Raw genomic sequence first — 15,782 nt, 5'->3', positions numbered from 1 at the left:
GGGGGCGGGGGTCAGGGCAGGGAGAGAGATGCCCAGAGAGACAAACCAGGGGCAGGGTTAGCGTCATGCAGACTAACAGTGAGACTCAGAGACACTTAAGATAGGCAGACAGACTGAGAAATAATAATTATTATTTTAATAGCTAACACTTATATGGCTCTTACCATGGGCCAGGCACTCTTCTAAGCGGTTTACATAGAGTAACTCGTTGCCTCCCTCCCAACAACCCAGCGAAATGCATGCTCTTTGTATCCCCATTTAACAGACAAGAAAACCGAGACACACAAAAGTAAGGAACTTGCTTGATATCCCATAGCTACAAGTACTGGAGTCAGAATATAACCTGGGCTGTCTGGTTCCAGAGTATTAGCCACTGTCTTGTGGATTTTCATAACCAGAGAGGCATTTATGGTATACCAAGTGTATGGCAAGCTCTGCAGGTCCCTTCCTGAAGGGTCTCTTTCTAATCTGCGAAGTAGAGTGGAGCACAGGGCAGAGGGCTGGGGGTGGGAGTGAGAGCAGGCTAGCATGTTGAAGTGGGGTCGGGTTGCTCCATGTCCTCTGCATGGGTGTTTGAGCAGGGGGTGGGGATTGGGCCGGCAAAGGAGGGCGGGGGCCCAGCCGAGCTGGTACAGCCGGTTCCAGGCCCCTGCCAGTCTCACCCTTGTGGCCTGGGCGCCACCCCCTCACGCCGCCCTGCTGGCGCCAAGGCCGGCTGGGCTATGAGGAGGGTGTAAGGAATAGCCCCCTCCCCCACCCAGCCTGGGTGCCCAAACTGGCAGCTGGGTACTGCCCAGCCCCTGGGCTTCAGATCAGCATCTGGCTGAGGAGTCTGTGCCCAGACTTCTCCAACGCCCAGGGGCCTGGGGCCTGAGGAGTGGAATAAGGAGGAAGTTCACCCACCCCCACCCACAGGTTTCTCTGGGGCTTTTGGCCTTGAGGGACTTCTCCTTCTTATAAATAGCCTGGTGACCCCCTTGCCCCAGCCTCACTGACCGACCGGGCCCTCACCAGGAAACTGGGCTGGGGGCTGCCCGTGAGTCAGCCAGTGGGCAGGCCAGGGCGAGAACCCACAAGTCATAGCACCCAGCCTCCCGCGTCCCTGCCCCTGGGTGTGGACAGACAGCTGGGCAGGAAGAGGCTGAGAATCACGGAGGCCCTCCCCCAGGAACCCCTGGCCTGCCAGCCACCTCCCTCCCCCACCTCTGCGGTTTGGGGGTCCCTCACCCCCTCTCCTGGAGAGGAAGCTTCTGGGTTTTCTTGGAAGCAGGAAGAAGAGTCTGTCTCCTCAGGCTGACTCAGCTGGGCATGAGGGGAGTTTCCCACAAAGCTACTTCTGCCCCCCCCCCGCCACTGCTGGAGAGGTCTTGGGGGGCCTGAGCATGGCTGACATCCTGGGTCACCCCTTTACAGGGGATGTGGTGAAAAAATAAGCCCACACCCCACCAAGGACTGAGGCTGATGAGCTGGGCCTCCTAAGGGAAGTGACAAACAGCAGGGAGGGAAGTGTGGGGGGGTGATGTTTGGAGAGAGGAAGCACCAGGATGGGGTGGGGGCGCAGAAACAGACTGGGAAGCACAGAGCCCCACAGCACCTCAGCATGGTCCAGGAGCGCGTGTGTGTCTGGTTGGCTGTGGGTTTGCATGTGGCTGGCCTGTCAGGGCGTGTGAGAGTGTGTGTGAGGCCTGTCTTCTCAGTGCATGTGTCTGTGTGTTGGCCCAACCCTGCAGGGGTGTGTAGGGCCTGTCTGCTTTGGGGGGCGGGAGGTGCGTGAGTGTATGTGCATGGTCTGTGGAACAGGTTGCATGTGGCTGACCCATATGCATTTGTTGCTTTGGAGTTCATATGGCTAACCTATTCGTGTTTGGTGTGTATGTGTGTTTGTATGTGTGAGGTCCACAGCTTGCCTGTGTGAGGTCTGTGTGTGCGTGTGAGGTCTGTGGCTAGTCTGTGTCTATGTGAGCTCTGTGGCTGTGTGTGTGCGTGCATGCGTGTGTGTGTGTGTGGCTGGTCTGTACGTCTATGTGAGCTCTGTGGCTGTGTGTGTGTGTGTGTGTGTGTGTGAGAGTGTGTGCGTGCGCGTGCGTGCATGTGTGCTAGCCAGCAGGTTCTGTCAGGGTGTCTCTGTGCCAATGAGTTTACGAATGTCCGACTATGGCTTGTTCATGCCTCTCTGTGCTGGGTGTGACTGTCTGGCCAGACCATGTCTGTAAATATGTCCGTTTGTCTGCTTGCATCTGTCTAGTCTGTAGGTGGGTCTGAGTTGTGTGTGGTACTGCTAAGGTATTGTGTATCCGTAAGGCCATGTCTCGGGGTCCCTTGGAGCCTTGGGAGTGTGTGTGTGCACAATGTGTGTGGGAGGCTGGGGTTCTCTGTCACGGTGTTTCTGTGTCCTCTTCATCCACCTCTCTGTAGGTTTAGGTTTGTCTCTCTTGCCTCTGAGTACCTTGCTGAGTTGGTGATCTTGTTGGTGTGTGCACGCACATGTGTTGCTTTCTCTTGTGTCAGGATCTGACAGTGTGTGCGTGTGTGTCTGAACATCTCCAGTGAAGCAGTAGATGTCCCTGTCCTGAAAGCAACTGTCCCTTCTCTCTGAGTCTATCACCATGAGTGTGTCTGACACCCAGTTCTCTATGTTGCTCTCCTGCCTGTGTGTCTCTGGCCTATTATATTTGTCTCAGTGCGAGTGAGTGTGGCTGTGTCTGCTGGGCTGTGTGTTCTCACCCGAATGTCTGTCTGTGCCTGTGTTTGTCAGTGTGTCCATCTTGCCTGTGTGCCCATTTGATTTACCTGTATCACACACACCCTACCTGCATGCCTCTGACCTGCCGATGTCTTCATGTGTGGGGCATCGTTTCCATCTTGCTCCTGAGTCTGCCCTGTCACTGTCCTATATGTGACAGCCACTGCTGGGTCGGCTTGCCCAGATGTGTGTCTGACCCTGTTGGTGTGTCCCTGCTTGGCAGTCTCTCTGTGGCCAAGGTGAGAGGAGTTTGTGTGTCTGGACTGGGTCTCTTTTGGGGTGACTGTGTGTGTGTATACTCCTTGCCACCCCCTCCCCCAAGTCTGGCCACCCTGGGCCATGTTTACTCTGCCCCCAGCCGATTTCTGCCCTGCCCGGGGAGGGGCTGACCCTCCAGTCTGTCCAGCCGGCAGTCCACAGGATGTTCCCCAGACGCTGTCTCCGCCGACATCCCCTCCCTTTGGCCACCCCTGGGTCAGGACCCAGGCGTCCAGGGCAGCGGGGGTGGGGCTGCAGCGTGGGGGGGGTAGCCTGTCAGGGCCCCGGAATGAGGGTGGGAGGTGGGGAGGCAACGGGCCCAACAGGTTCCGCCTCATTCCTGCCCCGCCTCTCACTTCCTGGGTGCCTGCCTGGGGCAGGGGGTGGACGGGATGAACCCCATGGCCTCAGAGCGCCTGGGTGGGGCACGGCCCGCCCCAAAAGACCTGGCTTCTGCTGGGCACCTTGACACCCAGGCCTGAGAGACAGGAGGAACCTGGGTCCTTCTGCCTGCCAGGCCTCCTCCTATTGCTGTGCCCAGCTCTCAGGATGCAAAGCGTCCCTCTATTATTCACCTAATTCCCACAACAACACAATGGGCCAGGTATAATTAGCCACCATTTTCATATGGGGAAACTGAGACAGAGATGGCAATGATGGCAGAGGCAGGATTTGAACCCAGCTCTGAATGCTGCCCAAGACCCCCAGCCAGCTCACCAACTGCCTTCCTTCCCTTCTCTAAAAATGGTACATGTAGGGTGGAGTGTAACCCCAGGCCCCCATGAGGCCTGGCTCAAGGGGGCGCCCGGCTTGCTCTGAGTCAAAAGGGGCCCCTGGTTTGAAATGAATAAGAAAACGGCTTTAACCGTTTCATCGCCACGATGGGCTCTGCCAAAACTTCCTGTGGGCTGGGGGGGAGGGGTGGGAGCTGGGTTCCCGGAGGCCTGGGCTGTGGGGGGTAGGCCCTGCCAATTCTGGGGTGGGGGGAAACACCTCCAGCGACTTTGGCGCGGGATGGCTAAGGGAAGACACCTTCAGCCCCCGGAAGGGGCGCCCCCCCCCCCTGGACCGGGAGGTCCCTAGAACTTAGTTCTCAGCCCCCACTGCCTGGAGGGGGTCTCAGAGTCCGCAGCCCCCTCCCCAGGGGCCTGACTCACACTCGGGGAAAGCCGCGAAGGGTGAGTCACGGGGGTGGAGAAGGGGGAGCAAGGTCGGCTGCGGCCAAGGGACCCCCGCGCTGGCCTGAGTCACGCATGCTCCAGCCCCGCTGACCCCCAACCCCCTTCCCCAGAGACCCGGAGCGGAAAGCGCACTGCCGGTGGACCACCGAGCTGAAGGAAGAGCGGGGCTGGGGGAGGGGGGAAGCACGCGTCAGGCCGCGCGGGAGGCTCCGGTTCCCATAGTAACTGGGGGGTCTCTCAGCTCCACGGGGGGGGGAGTTCCTCTCTCAGCAGGGACGGCCCCCGCGCGCCGGGGAAGCCCCCGCGCGCTCCGTCGAGGGGCCACAAGTTTCAGGTCGGTCAGGAAGGGGTTAACGGCGGCCCCCCTCCCGGGTTTCACCCGCGCCCTAAGCCTGGGGAGGGGGCGGGGCCATGCCCCGCGCGCCCCCGCGCGCCCCACCCCCGCGGCCGCCCACGCACACGCGCGCGCAGCCAACCCATCCCCCCACGCTCGCACGCACGACCGCGTCGGGCTCCACGCATGCAGCGACCCCTGTCGTGTCTCACGTCACGCACGACGCACGCGCCCCCGCAGCGCGGGGAGGGGCCCCTCCCGGCGTAGAGCAGTGGGACGTGGGGCGTCTGGTGCCCACTGCGCACATCTCCGCCTCCGCCAAGCGCGGTGTCGCGTGTGACTTTGACACCCCCCCACACACAAGGTCACAAACTCTCCGATGACCCACAGTGTCACACGGACACAGGATACACCTGCCATACACTGGCTCAAACCTTCACCAGTCCAGCCAGCCCCGCAGCGGACACGGTCAGGGTCACACGTACACACAGACACACGTGGAGACCCAGATGGTTACACAGGCACACCTGTTATTCTTTGTGTACGGAGACAGGGCCATCTCCATTCAGACAGGTGGTATATATAGGTACTCTGATAAGGCCACACCATCACCATCAAGACAAAGTAAGACGCAGATACAAAGTCTTGGATGCCAGGATTCCAGTTGCAACACAGCCATACCTCTCACACAGAGATTGTAAAGGCACAGAGACACATGGTGGGGACAGAAATGACAACCATTTAGTCACACGGTCATCACAAATAGGGTGCACAAGTTAGAGTCACAAACAAACCCACAAGGGCACACACAGGGACATTCCGATTGTCTTGGGGATGTGGACAAATCAAGGACACACATGTCAGGGTCATGCTGTCGCAGAAAGCCACATGGCGAGAAAAGACATGGTCGCACAAAACACACTCACTTCGCATACAAAAAGATGACACAGGGATGTAGACACACAGCGAGGTTGCATATAGAGAAGCATTGTGCCCCAGTCCCCATCAGCACCCCCACCACCAAATCACAGTCTGTTGCATAAATTCCCAGGGCCCCAAGACACAGGTGGATGCAGACACAATGCCTGTGCACACACAATCACAGACGCACCATCTCACACCTACATAAATGAGCACACTTTACACGGACTCAAGACACACACGCACACACGGAGGAGGACAGGATGGGAGTTCCCAGCGGGATGTCAGTGTCTTTAGTGCAGAAGGCCTGCCAGAGTCCCTCCTGGTATGCAGCATGGTGTCCACCCTGTAGCTGTGGTCAGCCCTGGGGAAAGGGCATCATCCTCCAATTGTGTGCACCCAGGATCCCCATCCTTGCCCTCATGACTGGGTCTCTGCCCAGATGTGAAGGCCGGAGGGGTCGGGCCGGGGTCCAGCTGTGGCCGCAGGGAGGGGCTGAGTCACCAGCTTCCCAGCAGTACAACCCAGGCTGGGCCCAGCTGTTCCTGGAAACAGGCAGGAGGGGGTGGGGTCTCCAAACCAGCTGGGGGCTGCTGGCCCCCATCCACACTCTCTGTGAGGGGCTCTCAGCTGGATCCTCCCTACTAATGGAGGCCTCTGGGGCATCCCCCAAACTTTGGAACTCCCTCCTCCAAAAATGGAGGTTTGCATCTTTCCCCGAAATATAGGGTTCCTGCCCCCAAATGAAGGCTTTTAATTGAATTGAAGGTACCCAGATCGCCCCCAACAGTGGGGCTCCCTGCATCCCATAATAGATTGTTGCTCTTCCCTGCCAACATGGAAGCTTCCTTTCCCCACAAACATAAGAATCCATGCCGCCCCAAATGGAGGGTTGTGGCTCCTCTCCCAAATTGAGGGCACCCAGACCTTTCCTTAAATCTGGGGACTTAGGTCACTGAACATCTAATCTAAAAAGCCCATAATATCACATTAGAACAATTTAAGTCCATGCCCCAAATATCTGGATTCCCAGATTCTTCCTACACATCAAGATCCCTGCAGTTTTTGCAAATATTGGGGATCCCACCCCAAATATGTGGCGGTCACAACATGTCCCCCAACATTGGGCTAACAGGCCCTCCCACAAATATTCCAGGCACCCCCCCGGCTTGTAACAACCGTGGTTCCCGGCCCGTCTTCCACTTTTACCTGGGGGTAGGGCGGCCCCATTTCCCCCTATTGGCAGCACCCTGTCCTCCGGTGGGTGCGGGAAGGGGGAGCCAGCGGCAGTTGTTCCCACGCCCGCCGGAAGGCAGCCCAGTCCGGAAGCCGGCACTGCCGGCCCTTGTCCCCTTCCCTCCTCCCTCTCACCCTGCTCCAAGGGGTTAGAGGCCGAAAACAACGCGGGAAGGGGGTGTGGGGGTGTAGACGAGCCTGGGAGGCCCCCGCGTGCATGCGGCTGCGCGTCTGAGTGGGCTGTAACTGGGTTTCTGATGGTAGAGTGACTGTGCTCAAGCGATGCGGAGTGGGGGCTGCTCTCATCTTGCTCAACCCGCTCCAGGGCAGGGTCGCCGGAGCCAGACTCGGGGTTGGAGAGAGCAGCGCCCCTCCCCTCAGACCTAGACCCACCCCCAAAGCAGAGCCCGCCCCTCCCTCCAGGTACAGCTAATAACCTCTAATTACTGCTCATTACCTTGCCCGCCCCGTGGGAGAGGAGCTGCTGGGGTATTCTGGCGCCAAAGGGTGCGGGCCGGGGCTTTACCCCTTCCCCTAAAGCCAACTAGAGCCTCTATTTCCTCTCCTGCGACCGGGAATTAAAACAGCACCTGCCACCTAGAGTCATGGGGAGATTTCAACCGCCTATATAATTTAAATCGCTTAGCGCAGGAACTGCATACTGTCGACACTCAATAAATGGTGACTGCAATTTTATTAACTACTATTGTTACCACTTTCCTTTGAGCCCCCTCCACCGCCCGGGCGGGGTCTCTGAAAGGGCACAGGGCTTCCCCGCAGGCCGTGCTCCTGCAGTCTGCGCGCCCCCTGGTGGGCCTTGGGTACCTGGGCGGCCTGGTCCTGGGATCTGAGGCTGGAGGACCTCAGGGGCTCGGGGATGGGGGGGGGACGGGGGGGTTGGGTGGGTGGAGTGGGCATGGTGCAGGAGCAGCTCAGTGGAATTCGATCCATACTGAACAAGTGTGTCTGTCCATCACCCAAGACCTGAGTCTGGCTGATTCATCCTGTCCCCTCGACCTAGGACCACGCTCGTGACCCCTTGTTTACCCCTGAGTCAAGACTCTCAGGTCACCTCCACCAGGAAGACCCCTTTAGGATCTCTCCTCGAAGTCCACAGAACGTGTTATGGCCTGCCCTTTCCCCGCGTAGATAAAGGCTCCGATAAGGTGGTTAGGCAGCAGAATTTCTTCCAGCTGAAGGGAAAGGACGTGAATAAGCCTGTATAACAGGGTGGGATAGCTCCGCCTCACATGATGAGGAGTTATCGTGACGTCTCCGCTACCCCCAAAAGAGCCAAGGAGGAGGGGTAGCGGGTCCACATTTGGGATGTGCAAGCTTGGTCCCGACTGACCCCTAGCGGCAGGGCGGGCGCCTGAACGCTGCCCGGATCCAAGATGGGGGGACTGGAAGTCCGATCGGGCGTCGGGAGATCACGTGTCCGGGGCGGGGCCTGCGCCTAGGGGGCGGGGCGGGGCGGCGCTCTAGGCCGAGCGGGAGGTCGGGGCTGCGGGCGCTCGCTGGTGGCGGATCAGGAGGTGGCTGCGGTGGCGGGGCTCCGCGGCCGGGGTCGAATCCGACTGGGAGCCATGAGCGTGGACAAGGCCGAGCTATGCGGGTCTCTGCTCACCTGGGTAGGTCGGGGGCGGGGCCAGGGACAGGTGTGCGCCCCTTCTTCTTGCCCGGGAGCCCTGGCCTTGGCTCAGTCTACCCCTCTGTTCTGGGGCTGGGAGGAGGAAAGAGTGGTGGGCTTGCAGGGCGGTTGGACTCTGGCCTGAGCACCCGCCCCCGTCACGTGGCAGGTCTGCGTGGAAAGAACAGGTGAGGCTCCGCCCCTTCGCGGCTGGGTCACGTAGGGCGAGGGCACAGGTGAGCTGGTCTGGTCACGTGGGGCCTGTGGGGCCCAGGTGACTCGTGGTTCCGCCCTGGCCTCGTCACGCGGGGTTTGTGGAACACAAGTGAAGTGAGGCCACGCCCCCTTCAGGCCCAGGTGTGCCGAGGCCACACCCCCGCGGAGCTGGTGTGAGAAAACTATAGGCCAGTCCCCGCCAACCGTGTGAGGTTCCTGCTGACCGGGAAAATCTGCAAATGGGGAAGGGTTCTGTTCTCCCAGGCCCTGACTGCCCGTTGTCCTTTCCTCTCCCTCCCCAGTTGCAGACGTTCCACGTCCCGTCCCCCTGTACCAGACCCCAGGACCTGAGTAGTGGCCTCGCCATAGCCTATGTGCTGAACCAGATGTGAGTGGGGCTGAGGGGGAGGGTCCCGAAAAGGTCCTCCAGCAGCTCATCCCACCTTCTCGCCCCCAGAGATCCTTCCTGGTTCAACGAGGCGTGGCTCCAGGGCATCTCAGATGACCCAGGTCCCAACTGGAGGCTGAAGGTGACAGGTGGACTCATGACTGGGGGACAGACTGGCGAAGAGATAATCAGGGAAGGCTAAGCTAGACATATCCTGGGTGATGGGTCAGCTAGCCACATGTCCTGGGTGATGCACAGACTTGGCTAGGAAGAGGGACAGATGTCTGGTGATGAGCCAACTCTGTTCTTTCATTCTCCTATGGAGCAGGCCTGGGTGTGCAGCAAGGAATAACAAAGACAAAAACCTGCATGCACACACACATATAAACATTAATTTCCAATGGCAGTAAGTTCTATAAAGACAATAAAAGCTGAGCCATGAGAGAGGGCAACTAGGTGGGTGGTTACTCCAGATGGGTTGATCTCCATGTGAAATTTGGAGAAACAGGATTCCAGGCACAGGGAACAGCAAATGCAAAGCTTGATGTATCGAGGAAAGGCAGGGAGGTCGGAACAAAAAACAAGGGGCCAAGAATGGTGGATGAGGTCATCAGGAGGAGGGCAGGCTGGGGCAGGGAGATGGATTCTATTTTAAGTGCTGTGCAAAGTCAAGGGAGGGTTTTAGCAGAGAGGAAAGACACAACCTGGCTTGGACTTTAAAAAGCTCCCCCTGGCTGCTTGGAGAGGAATGGGGGGTAGGCAGCAAGAGTGGAAATTGAGACCAGGTTGGTGCAATAATCCAGGTGAGAGATGAAGGTGGCTAGAGCCAAAGGGTGGCAGGGCAGGTGATGAGAAGTGATTGGATTCTGGGGACATGTGAACAAGATGGACAGGTAGACAAGAAGGGCAGGCGACTAGATAGGTCATCCCTAGGAGAGAAGACATTTAGACAGAGAACGGTGCCAAACAGGATGAGATGACCACTGATTGGGAAATGAGGCAGAGAGAAAAGGCTGGGATGGGCAGCTTCACAGTGGGGGCTGCCTGGCTCCTTCTGGGGGCCTCTGGGACCCTGGACACAACTCCTTACCTCTCCCTAGGTCAGCAACCTGAAGACCATCTTACAGAGCTTGGTGGAGTATTCCCAGGATGTGAGTAACTATGACAGGACTTAGGGGGTGGGGTTGGGTTGGGAGGAGGTGAGTGTCTGTGAGCCCTCATATCCCCTATTCCCACCCCCACCCCCCTGTCCTCAGGTCCTGGGGCATCCCGTTTTGGAGCAGCACCTTCCGGACGTGAGCCTCATTGGCGAGTTTTCAGACCCAGAAGAGCTTGGCAAGCTGCTTCAGCTGGTGCTTGGCTGTGCCATCAGTTGCGAGAAGAAGCAGGGTATGGGGGTTCAGGGCCCCCAGGGGATGACCCGAGGAACTCTTCCTCACCCTCTACCCCCATGTTTCAGTGTTCTCCACCTTGATCCCCAGAGCACATCCAGAGAATCATGACGCTGGAGGAATCAGTTCAACATGTGGTAATGGAAGCCATCCAGGAGGTAGGTGGGGGTGCCCACTGTGGCAAGGAGCTTCAGGGGAGGGGACATCAGAGCAGAGGCAACTGGGCACAGGCTCTGCTCTGGTAAGGTCTGGGCTCTTCCTGGAACCCAGCTGGCCAGATTTCCCCATCTCATGTGTCTGCCAGCTCTAAGTCACCATTTAGCACCCTCAAAGGACCCAGCCTCCCTGCTGGAGCCATGGCAGGAAGGCAGCCTCTAGCCTGGGGTTCTTGGGGAGAACTGGCTTTGGGGACAGGAAGATGGAGAGGCCCTTAGGCTGGGTCATGGAAGCTTTAATGGCCACCCTCAGAGGGCCCAGCTCATCTCGATGTCCTCCTGCCCCGCTTCAGCTCATGACCAAAGACACCCCGGACTCCCTGTCACCAGAAACATATGGGAACTTTGATAACCAGGTAAGAGATGGGGGACCTTGTTAAAGGACCAAGCCCATTGCTGATTCTCAGGGCTGCCTAAGGAGGAGGAACTTGTCCTTAAGTGTATAAACTATCTCCATCCCTCAGGGTCCTAGCCTCTTCCCTCGTTCCCACATCACCTTTCCTCCAGTCCTTTGGGGTCCCAGCCCTCTGTTAGATCTTGAGGGATTCTGGGCTCCTCCTCTCTGCCACTAGAGATGCCAGCCTCCTTCCACTCTCTTCCCATGGATCCCTGACTTCCTCGCTCCTCCCCACCCTCCACTCCCCTCCTCAGTCCCGAAGGTACTACTTCCTGAGCGAGGAGGCTGATGAGGGGGATGAATTGCGGCAGCGTTGTCTGGACCTGGAGCGGCAGGTGAGGTTGAGGGTGGCGGGGAGGGAGCACAGGTGCTCCTGGGGCAGGGTTGCTCGCCTCCGTTCTCCCCTCCAAACTCCAGCTCATCTGCACCCCCTGCTGGCAGCTGGTGCTCCTGTCCGAGGAGAAGCAGAGCCTCGCCCAGGAGAATGCTGCGCTGCGGGAGCGGGTGGGCCGGCCGGAGGGTGAGGGCGCCCCTGGCCTCACTGCCAAGAAGCTGTTGCTGCTGCAGTCCCAGCTGGAGCAGCTGCAGGAGGAGAACTTCAGGTGCAGTCAGCTGGGAATGGGGCCAGCAGGCCAGGGGATTGGCCCAGCTGCGGTCCCCTCAAGTGTCCCTTTCTTCCCCACCCCACCCCGCCAGGCTGGAGAACGGCAGGGAAGACGAGCGCCTGCACTGTGCCGAGCTGGAGCGGGAGGTCTCTGAGCTGCAGCAGCGGAACCAGGCGCTGACCAGTCTGGCCCAGGAGGCGCAGGCGCTGAAGGATGAGATGGACGAGCTGCGGTGAGTGGTCGGTCCCTGGGTCCCCACTGCCCACTCGTGTTGCCACCGTGTCCCTCTTGATGCCATAGTCCCTCGAAAACCCCCAAATGCCCAGTGGACCCACACAGTGTCTTCTGGACACCACCAAGATTCCTGGATCGCTGACGCCCCCCAGGACCCCACAATGTGCCCTAGTGATCCCACATTATAGCCCCCAGACCTTGGAAGATCCCCACGACCCCAGCTACCAGCTCCCCACCCCTGCTCCCATGCTGCACAGGTGCCCTCATGCTCCAGGATCCTACTGTGCCCTCCAGGACCCAAATGCAGTAATCCCCCCGCCACCCCCTCTGATCCCTCATGTGCCCCCTCATGATAGGACTCTTCCTTCTTGACTCCACAGCACCCCTGCAGCCCCAGAGCACTTGTTGGGCCTCCAGAACACCCACTTTCTAGACCTCACCATGACTCTGTAACCTCAAAAGGCTCCCCTGTGACCCCACAGCACCCCTGTAATGTTAAAGTGTCTAGTGAATCCCTACTGCACCTTAGAGGACCACATAGCGCTCTGCCCTGAAGCTCCCCCATGACCCCACCATGCCCTCGTTGATCCCACAGCCACCTTATAACCTCAAAGTGTCCTTGAGGCTCTTTAGAGCCTCTGGGCACCATCATTCCCCCCTGGAACCGCTCAGTCATTCTATATCCCCACAACCCCCCCCCATCCCTGATTATGACCCTGGGCTAACCACTGGTGCTTAGGGCTCCCTCTATGCCCCTTAATGATTTCCCAACAACACCGAGCCCTGGCTGACTCCTGACCCTCACGATCTACCACCTTGAACCCACACATCCCCAGGTGACGTGACATCTTCCCCTGCCCAGAGGGCCTCAGATCCAAGCTGAACCCTGACCCCAGACCCAGGCCTCCTCTCCTGACTTGCCTCCTCCCCCAGGCAGTCCTCTGAGCGCGCTGGGCAGCTGGAGGCCACGCTGAGCAGCTGTCGGCGCCGGCTGGGGGAGCTGCGGGAGCTGAGGCGGCAGGTGCGGCAGCTGGAGGAGTGCAACTCCGGCCATGCGGAGCGCACCCGGCAGCTGGAGGATGAGCTCCGCCGGGCCGGCTCGCTCCGTGCCCAGCTCGAGGCACAGCGACGACAGGTGCGGCAGGGACCAGGGCAGAGCCTGGGCCGCTGGGCCCCTCGCCCCTCTCACTTTGGCCCATCCTCAGCATGGCGCGGAGCCCCTGCGCCCAGAGCCCTCTCGCCCTCATTTGCATAGCCCCTCCCTAGGCTTGTAAGCCCCGCCCCTCCGAGGTCTGGCCTCTCTGGCCGCAGGCCTTCACCTTCAACCCTGCATCCTCACCCCTCCTCTCTGTTCAGGTTCAGGAACTGCAGGGCCAGAGGCAGGAAGAGGCCATGAAGGCCGAGAAATGGCTATTCGAGTGTCGAAATCTGGAGGAGAAGTATGAGTTGGTGACAAAAGAGAAGGAGGTGAGGCTGAAGTCCGGCATCCAAGCCCCACCCTGTCCATCCTGGCATAGCCCAGTCCCCAGGAGGCCAACCATCCCTCAAATGGCATCTTGCAACCCTGTCCCTCCAGCGGCTGTTGGCGGAGAGGGACTCCTTGCGGGAGGCCAATGAGGAACTGCGCTGTGCCCAGCTGCAGCCTCGGGGGCTGACCCAGGCTGGTGAGTCGGAGGCCTAACAGCCCTAGGGCCTGGGGCAGGGGTGGCCTAAGGTGCTGTTAGGGCAGACAGAAAAGCAGTGTCCCGGGGCTTGTCTAGATGGGGGGGGGGGGCAGAGCTAGGCCACTTTGAAGACAGGCTAGAGCGGGAAGAGGTGACAAGGGCTGACAGAAGGCAGGGGTGACCTCCCAGGATCAGGGTGGGGCAAAGGCAAACTCAGGCCATGCATCGCTGCTCCCTGTCAAGCTTGGGAGTGAGGCTTGTGTTAAGCCAGGCTTTGGGCCAAACTTGAGTCCCCAAAGATGATTCTTGGAAAGAGAACCCTAGGGCTGGGGGCAGCAGCTGTGCACCAACCTGAAGACATTTCTCACGTTCTCCAGACCCCTCGCTGGATCCCACCTCACCAGCTGTGGAAAACTTAGCAGCAGAGATCCTACCTGCAGAGCTGAGGTACCCTGGGGTCGCTCAGAGCTCTGGCCGCACCCAGAGCCCACTCTCTGCCCTGCTCCCAGTGCAGGCACCTACTGCTAGCCTGGCCTGCTATGTTGGGATGCCAAGTCCTAGCCTGGCTCCTGGGCCCCCTCACTCCTAATTCGGCCCTTACCTGGTCGGCGCTCTAGCCCTTGTTGGTTGCTTGCCTCTCCAGGATCCATCCTCAGTGCACAAATTAGGCCCAACCCATCTGGCTCCACTCACCGAGCAAAATTCCTACCCCCAGCCCCACTCATGTAGGACTCTGCCCCCAGGGCGTAGCCCTGTCCTCAGTGTAGCCCTTGCTAGGTTCAGTGACTCGTGTCTTGCCCAGATGAACTCTCCCACCCCAGTTCTTCCTATTTCTGCGTCTGTGTTTCCCGCAGTCTTGCTTTCTCGCAGCCGTAGCGGGGATCCTGAATGTTCTAACCCGCTCCCGTAGCCCCGCCCTTGCCTGCCTCCACCCTTAGGTCCAGCTCAAAACCCCGCCCATTTTGGTCCCCCGGCGCTGGGTCCCCATTACTCTAATCCGGCCCCGGGGTCTGGTCGGGCTCTTCCCCAGGGCTCTGTCCCTCTGCCAGCCCTGTCCGCCCAGTCTCCCTGCCAGAGTCCGGCAGGCCTGCGGGGTGACCCGTCTCCAGCCCTGCTCACTCCCTCGCGGTCGGCAGGGAGACGCTCCTGCGGCTTCAGCTGGAGAACAAGCAGCTGTGCCAGCAGGAGGCGGCCTACCGGGAGCGGCAGGAGGAGCTGCAGCGCCACCTGGAGGACGCCAACCGCGCGCGCCACGGGCTGGAGACGCAGCTGCGGTGAGGACCCACGGGGCGGAGGGGGGCCCCCCCGCGCGCGCGCATGGAGGGGGCGTGTGATGCGGGGCAGAGGGCGGGCGCAGGCACTCAGCAGCCCCGCACTCCTGCAGGCTGAACCAGCAGCAGCTGTTGGAGCTGCGGGCCCAGGTGGAGGACCTGCAGAAGGCCTTGCAAGAGCAGGGGGGCAAGACCGAGGATGTGAGTGCCCTCCTCCTCCCTGCCTGGCCCTCCCTCGTGCCCTCCCCGTAACCCTTCTCTCTCTCCTCCCTGCTGCTCGATGTCCCCTGCAGTCCATTGTAAGTACCGTGGGCCCAGGGTGGCACCCCCTACCCTCACCCCGGGAAGGAGTTGGGACCTCTGGACCCCCATTCACCCAGTGCCTGTTCTCTCCCCCAGTCTGCCCTGCTGAAGAGGAAGCTGGAGGAACATCTGTGAGTCCCAGAGGGAGGGCATTCCTGGTGGTGGGGGGAAAGGCTGGGGCACAGATGTGGGGGTCATTTGCTGTCTTTGGGGGCTTATTTATGAGAACTAGTTAGCCAAAACAGAGAAGGCTCAGATCAGGTAGGGTCTTGGGGGCCAAGGGAAGGAGTATGAACTGTTTGGGGGGAACAATGGGGAGCCATGGAGGGAATTTCAGTAAGGTAGTATATGACAAGGTGACAATCACCTTTTACTTTTTACATTGTTAAAAAAAACATTTTGGGGGCGCCTGGCTGGCTCAGTCGGTAGAGCGCGTGACTCCTGATCTCAGAGTCATGGGTTTGAGCCCCACATTAGATGTAGAGATTCTAAAAAAAAAAAAAAATTTTTAACAACAACAAAAAAAACGATTTATTTTATTTTTTAAAATTTTATTTATTTATTCATTTGAGAGAGAGACAGCATGAGCAGGGGGAGGAGCAGAGGGAGAGGGACAAGCAAGACTCTGCTGAGCATGGAGCCTGACCCGGGGCTCAATCCCATGACCCCAACATCATGACCTGAGCAGAAATCAAGAGGGGGATGCTTAACAGACTGAACCACCCAGGTGCCCCTATTTTATTTTATTTTTTTTTAAAGATTTTATTTATTTGAGAGAGAGAGCAAGCGAGAGAG

General features: G+C 59.1%; 1 protein-coding gene across 2 annotated transcripts in view; it reads left to right on the top strand.

Moving 5' to 3' along the window:
• The first annotated feature begins 7,405 nt into the window (after nt 1-7,405).
• Nucleotides 7,406-15,782, top strand: part of HOOK2 (hook microtubule tethering protein 2) — a 13,329-nt gene continuing 4,952 nt past the window's right edge. Inside the window, exons 1-17 of one of the 2 annotated variants that reach the window (XM_025863251.2) lie at nt 7,406-8,304; nt 8,822-8,907; nt 8,977-9,049; nt 10,008-10,058; nt 10,164-10,296; nt 10,389-10,456; nt 10,807-10,869; nt 11,165-11,245; nt 11,352-11,512; nt 11,607-11,747; nt 12,683-12,884; nt 13,106-13,216; nt 13,326-13,413; nt 13,791-13,860; nt 14,550-14,687; nt 14,798-14,885; nt 15,084-15,118. In XM_025863251.2, the coding sequence (XP_025719036.1) occupies nt 8,260-8,304; nt 8,822-8,907; nt 8,977-9,049; nt 10,008-10,058; nt 10,164-10,296; nt 10,389-10,456; nt 10,807-10,869; nt 11,165-11,245; nt 11,352-11,512; nt 11,607-11,747; nt 12,683-12,884; nt 13,106-13,216; nt 13,326-13,413; nt 13,791-13,860; nt 14,550-14,687; nt 14,798-14,885; nt 15,084-15,118 (1,634 nt within the window). In that variant the 5' untranslated portion in view covers nt 7,406-8,259. The remainder of the gene's footprint in view (nt 8,305-8,821; nt 8,908-8,976; nt 9,050-10,007; nt 10,059-10,163; nt 10,297-10,388; nt 10,457-10,806; nt 10,870-11,164; nt 11,246-11,351; nt 11,513-11,606; nt 11,748-12,682; nt 12,885-13,105; nt 13,217-13,325; nt 13,414-13,790; nt 13,861-14,549; nt 14,688-14,797; nt 14,886-15,083; nt 15,119-15,782) is intronic. The other variant, XM_073887646.1, reaches the window with a different exon arrangement.

Source organism: Callorhinus ursinus, unplaced genomic scaffold (assembly GCF_003265705.2).
Source record: "Callorhinus ursinus isolate GAN/ISIS: 27379988/994484 unplaced genomic scaffold, GSC_fseal_2.0 scaffold82, whole genome shotgun sequence".
In the NCBI taxonomy this organism is placed as follows: Eukaryota; Metazoa; Chordata; class Mammalia; order Carnivora; family Otariidae; genus Callorhinus; species Callorhinus ursinus.
Note: the sequence above shows the minus strand (reverse complement) of the source record. Positions and strands in the feature narration are given on the sequence as shown.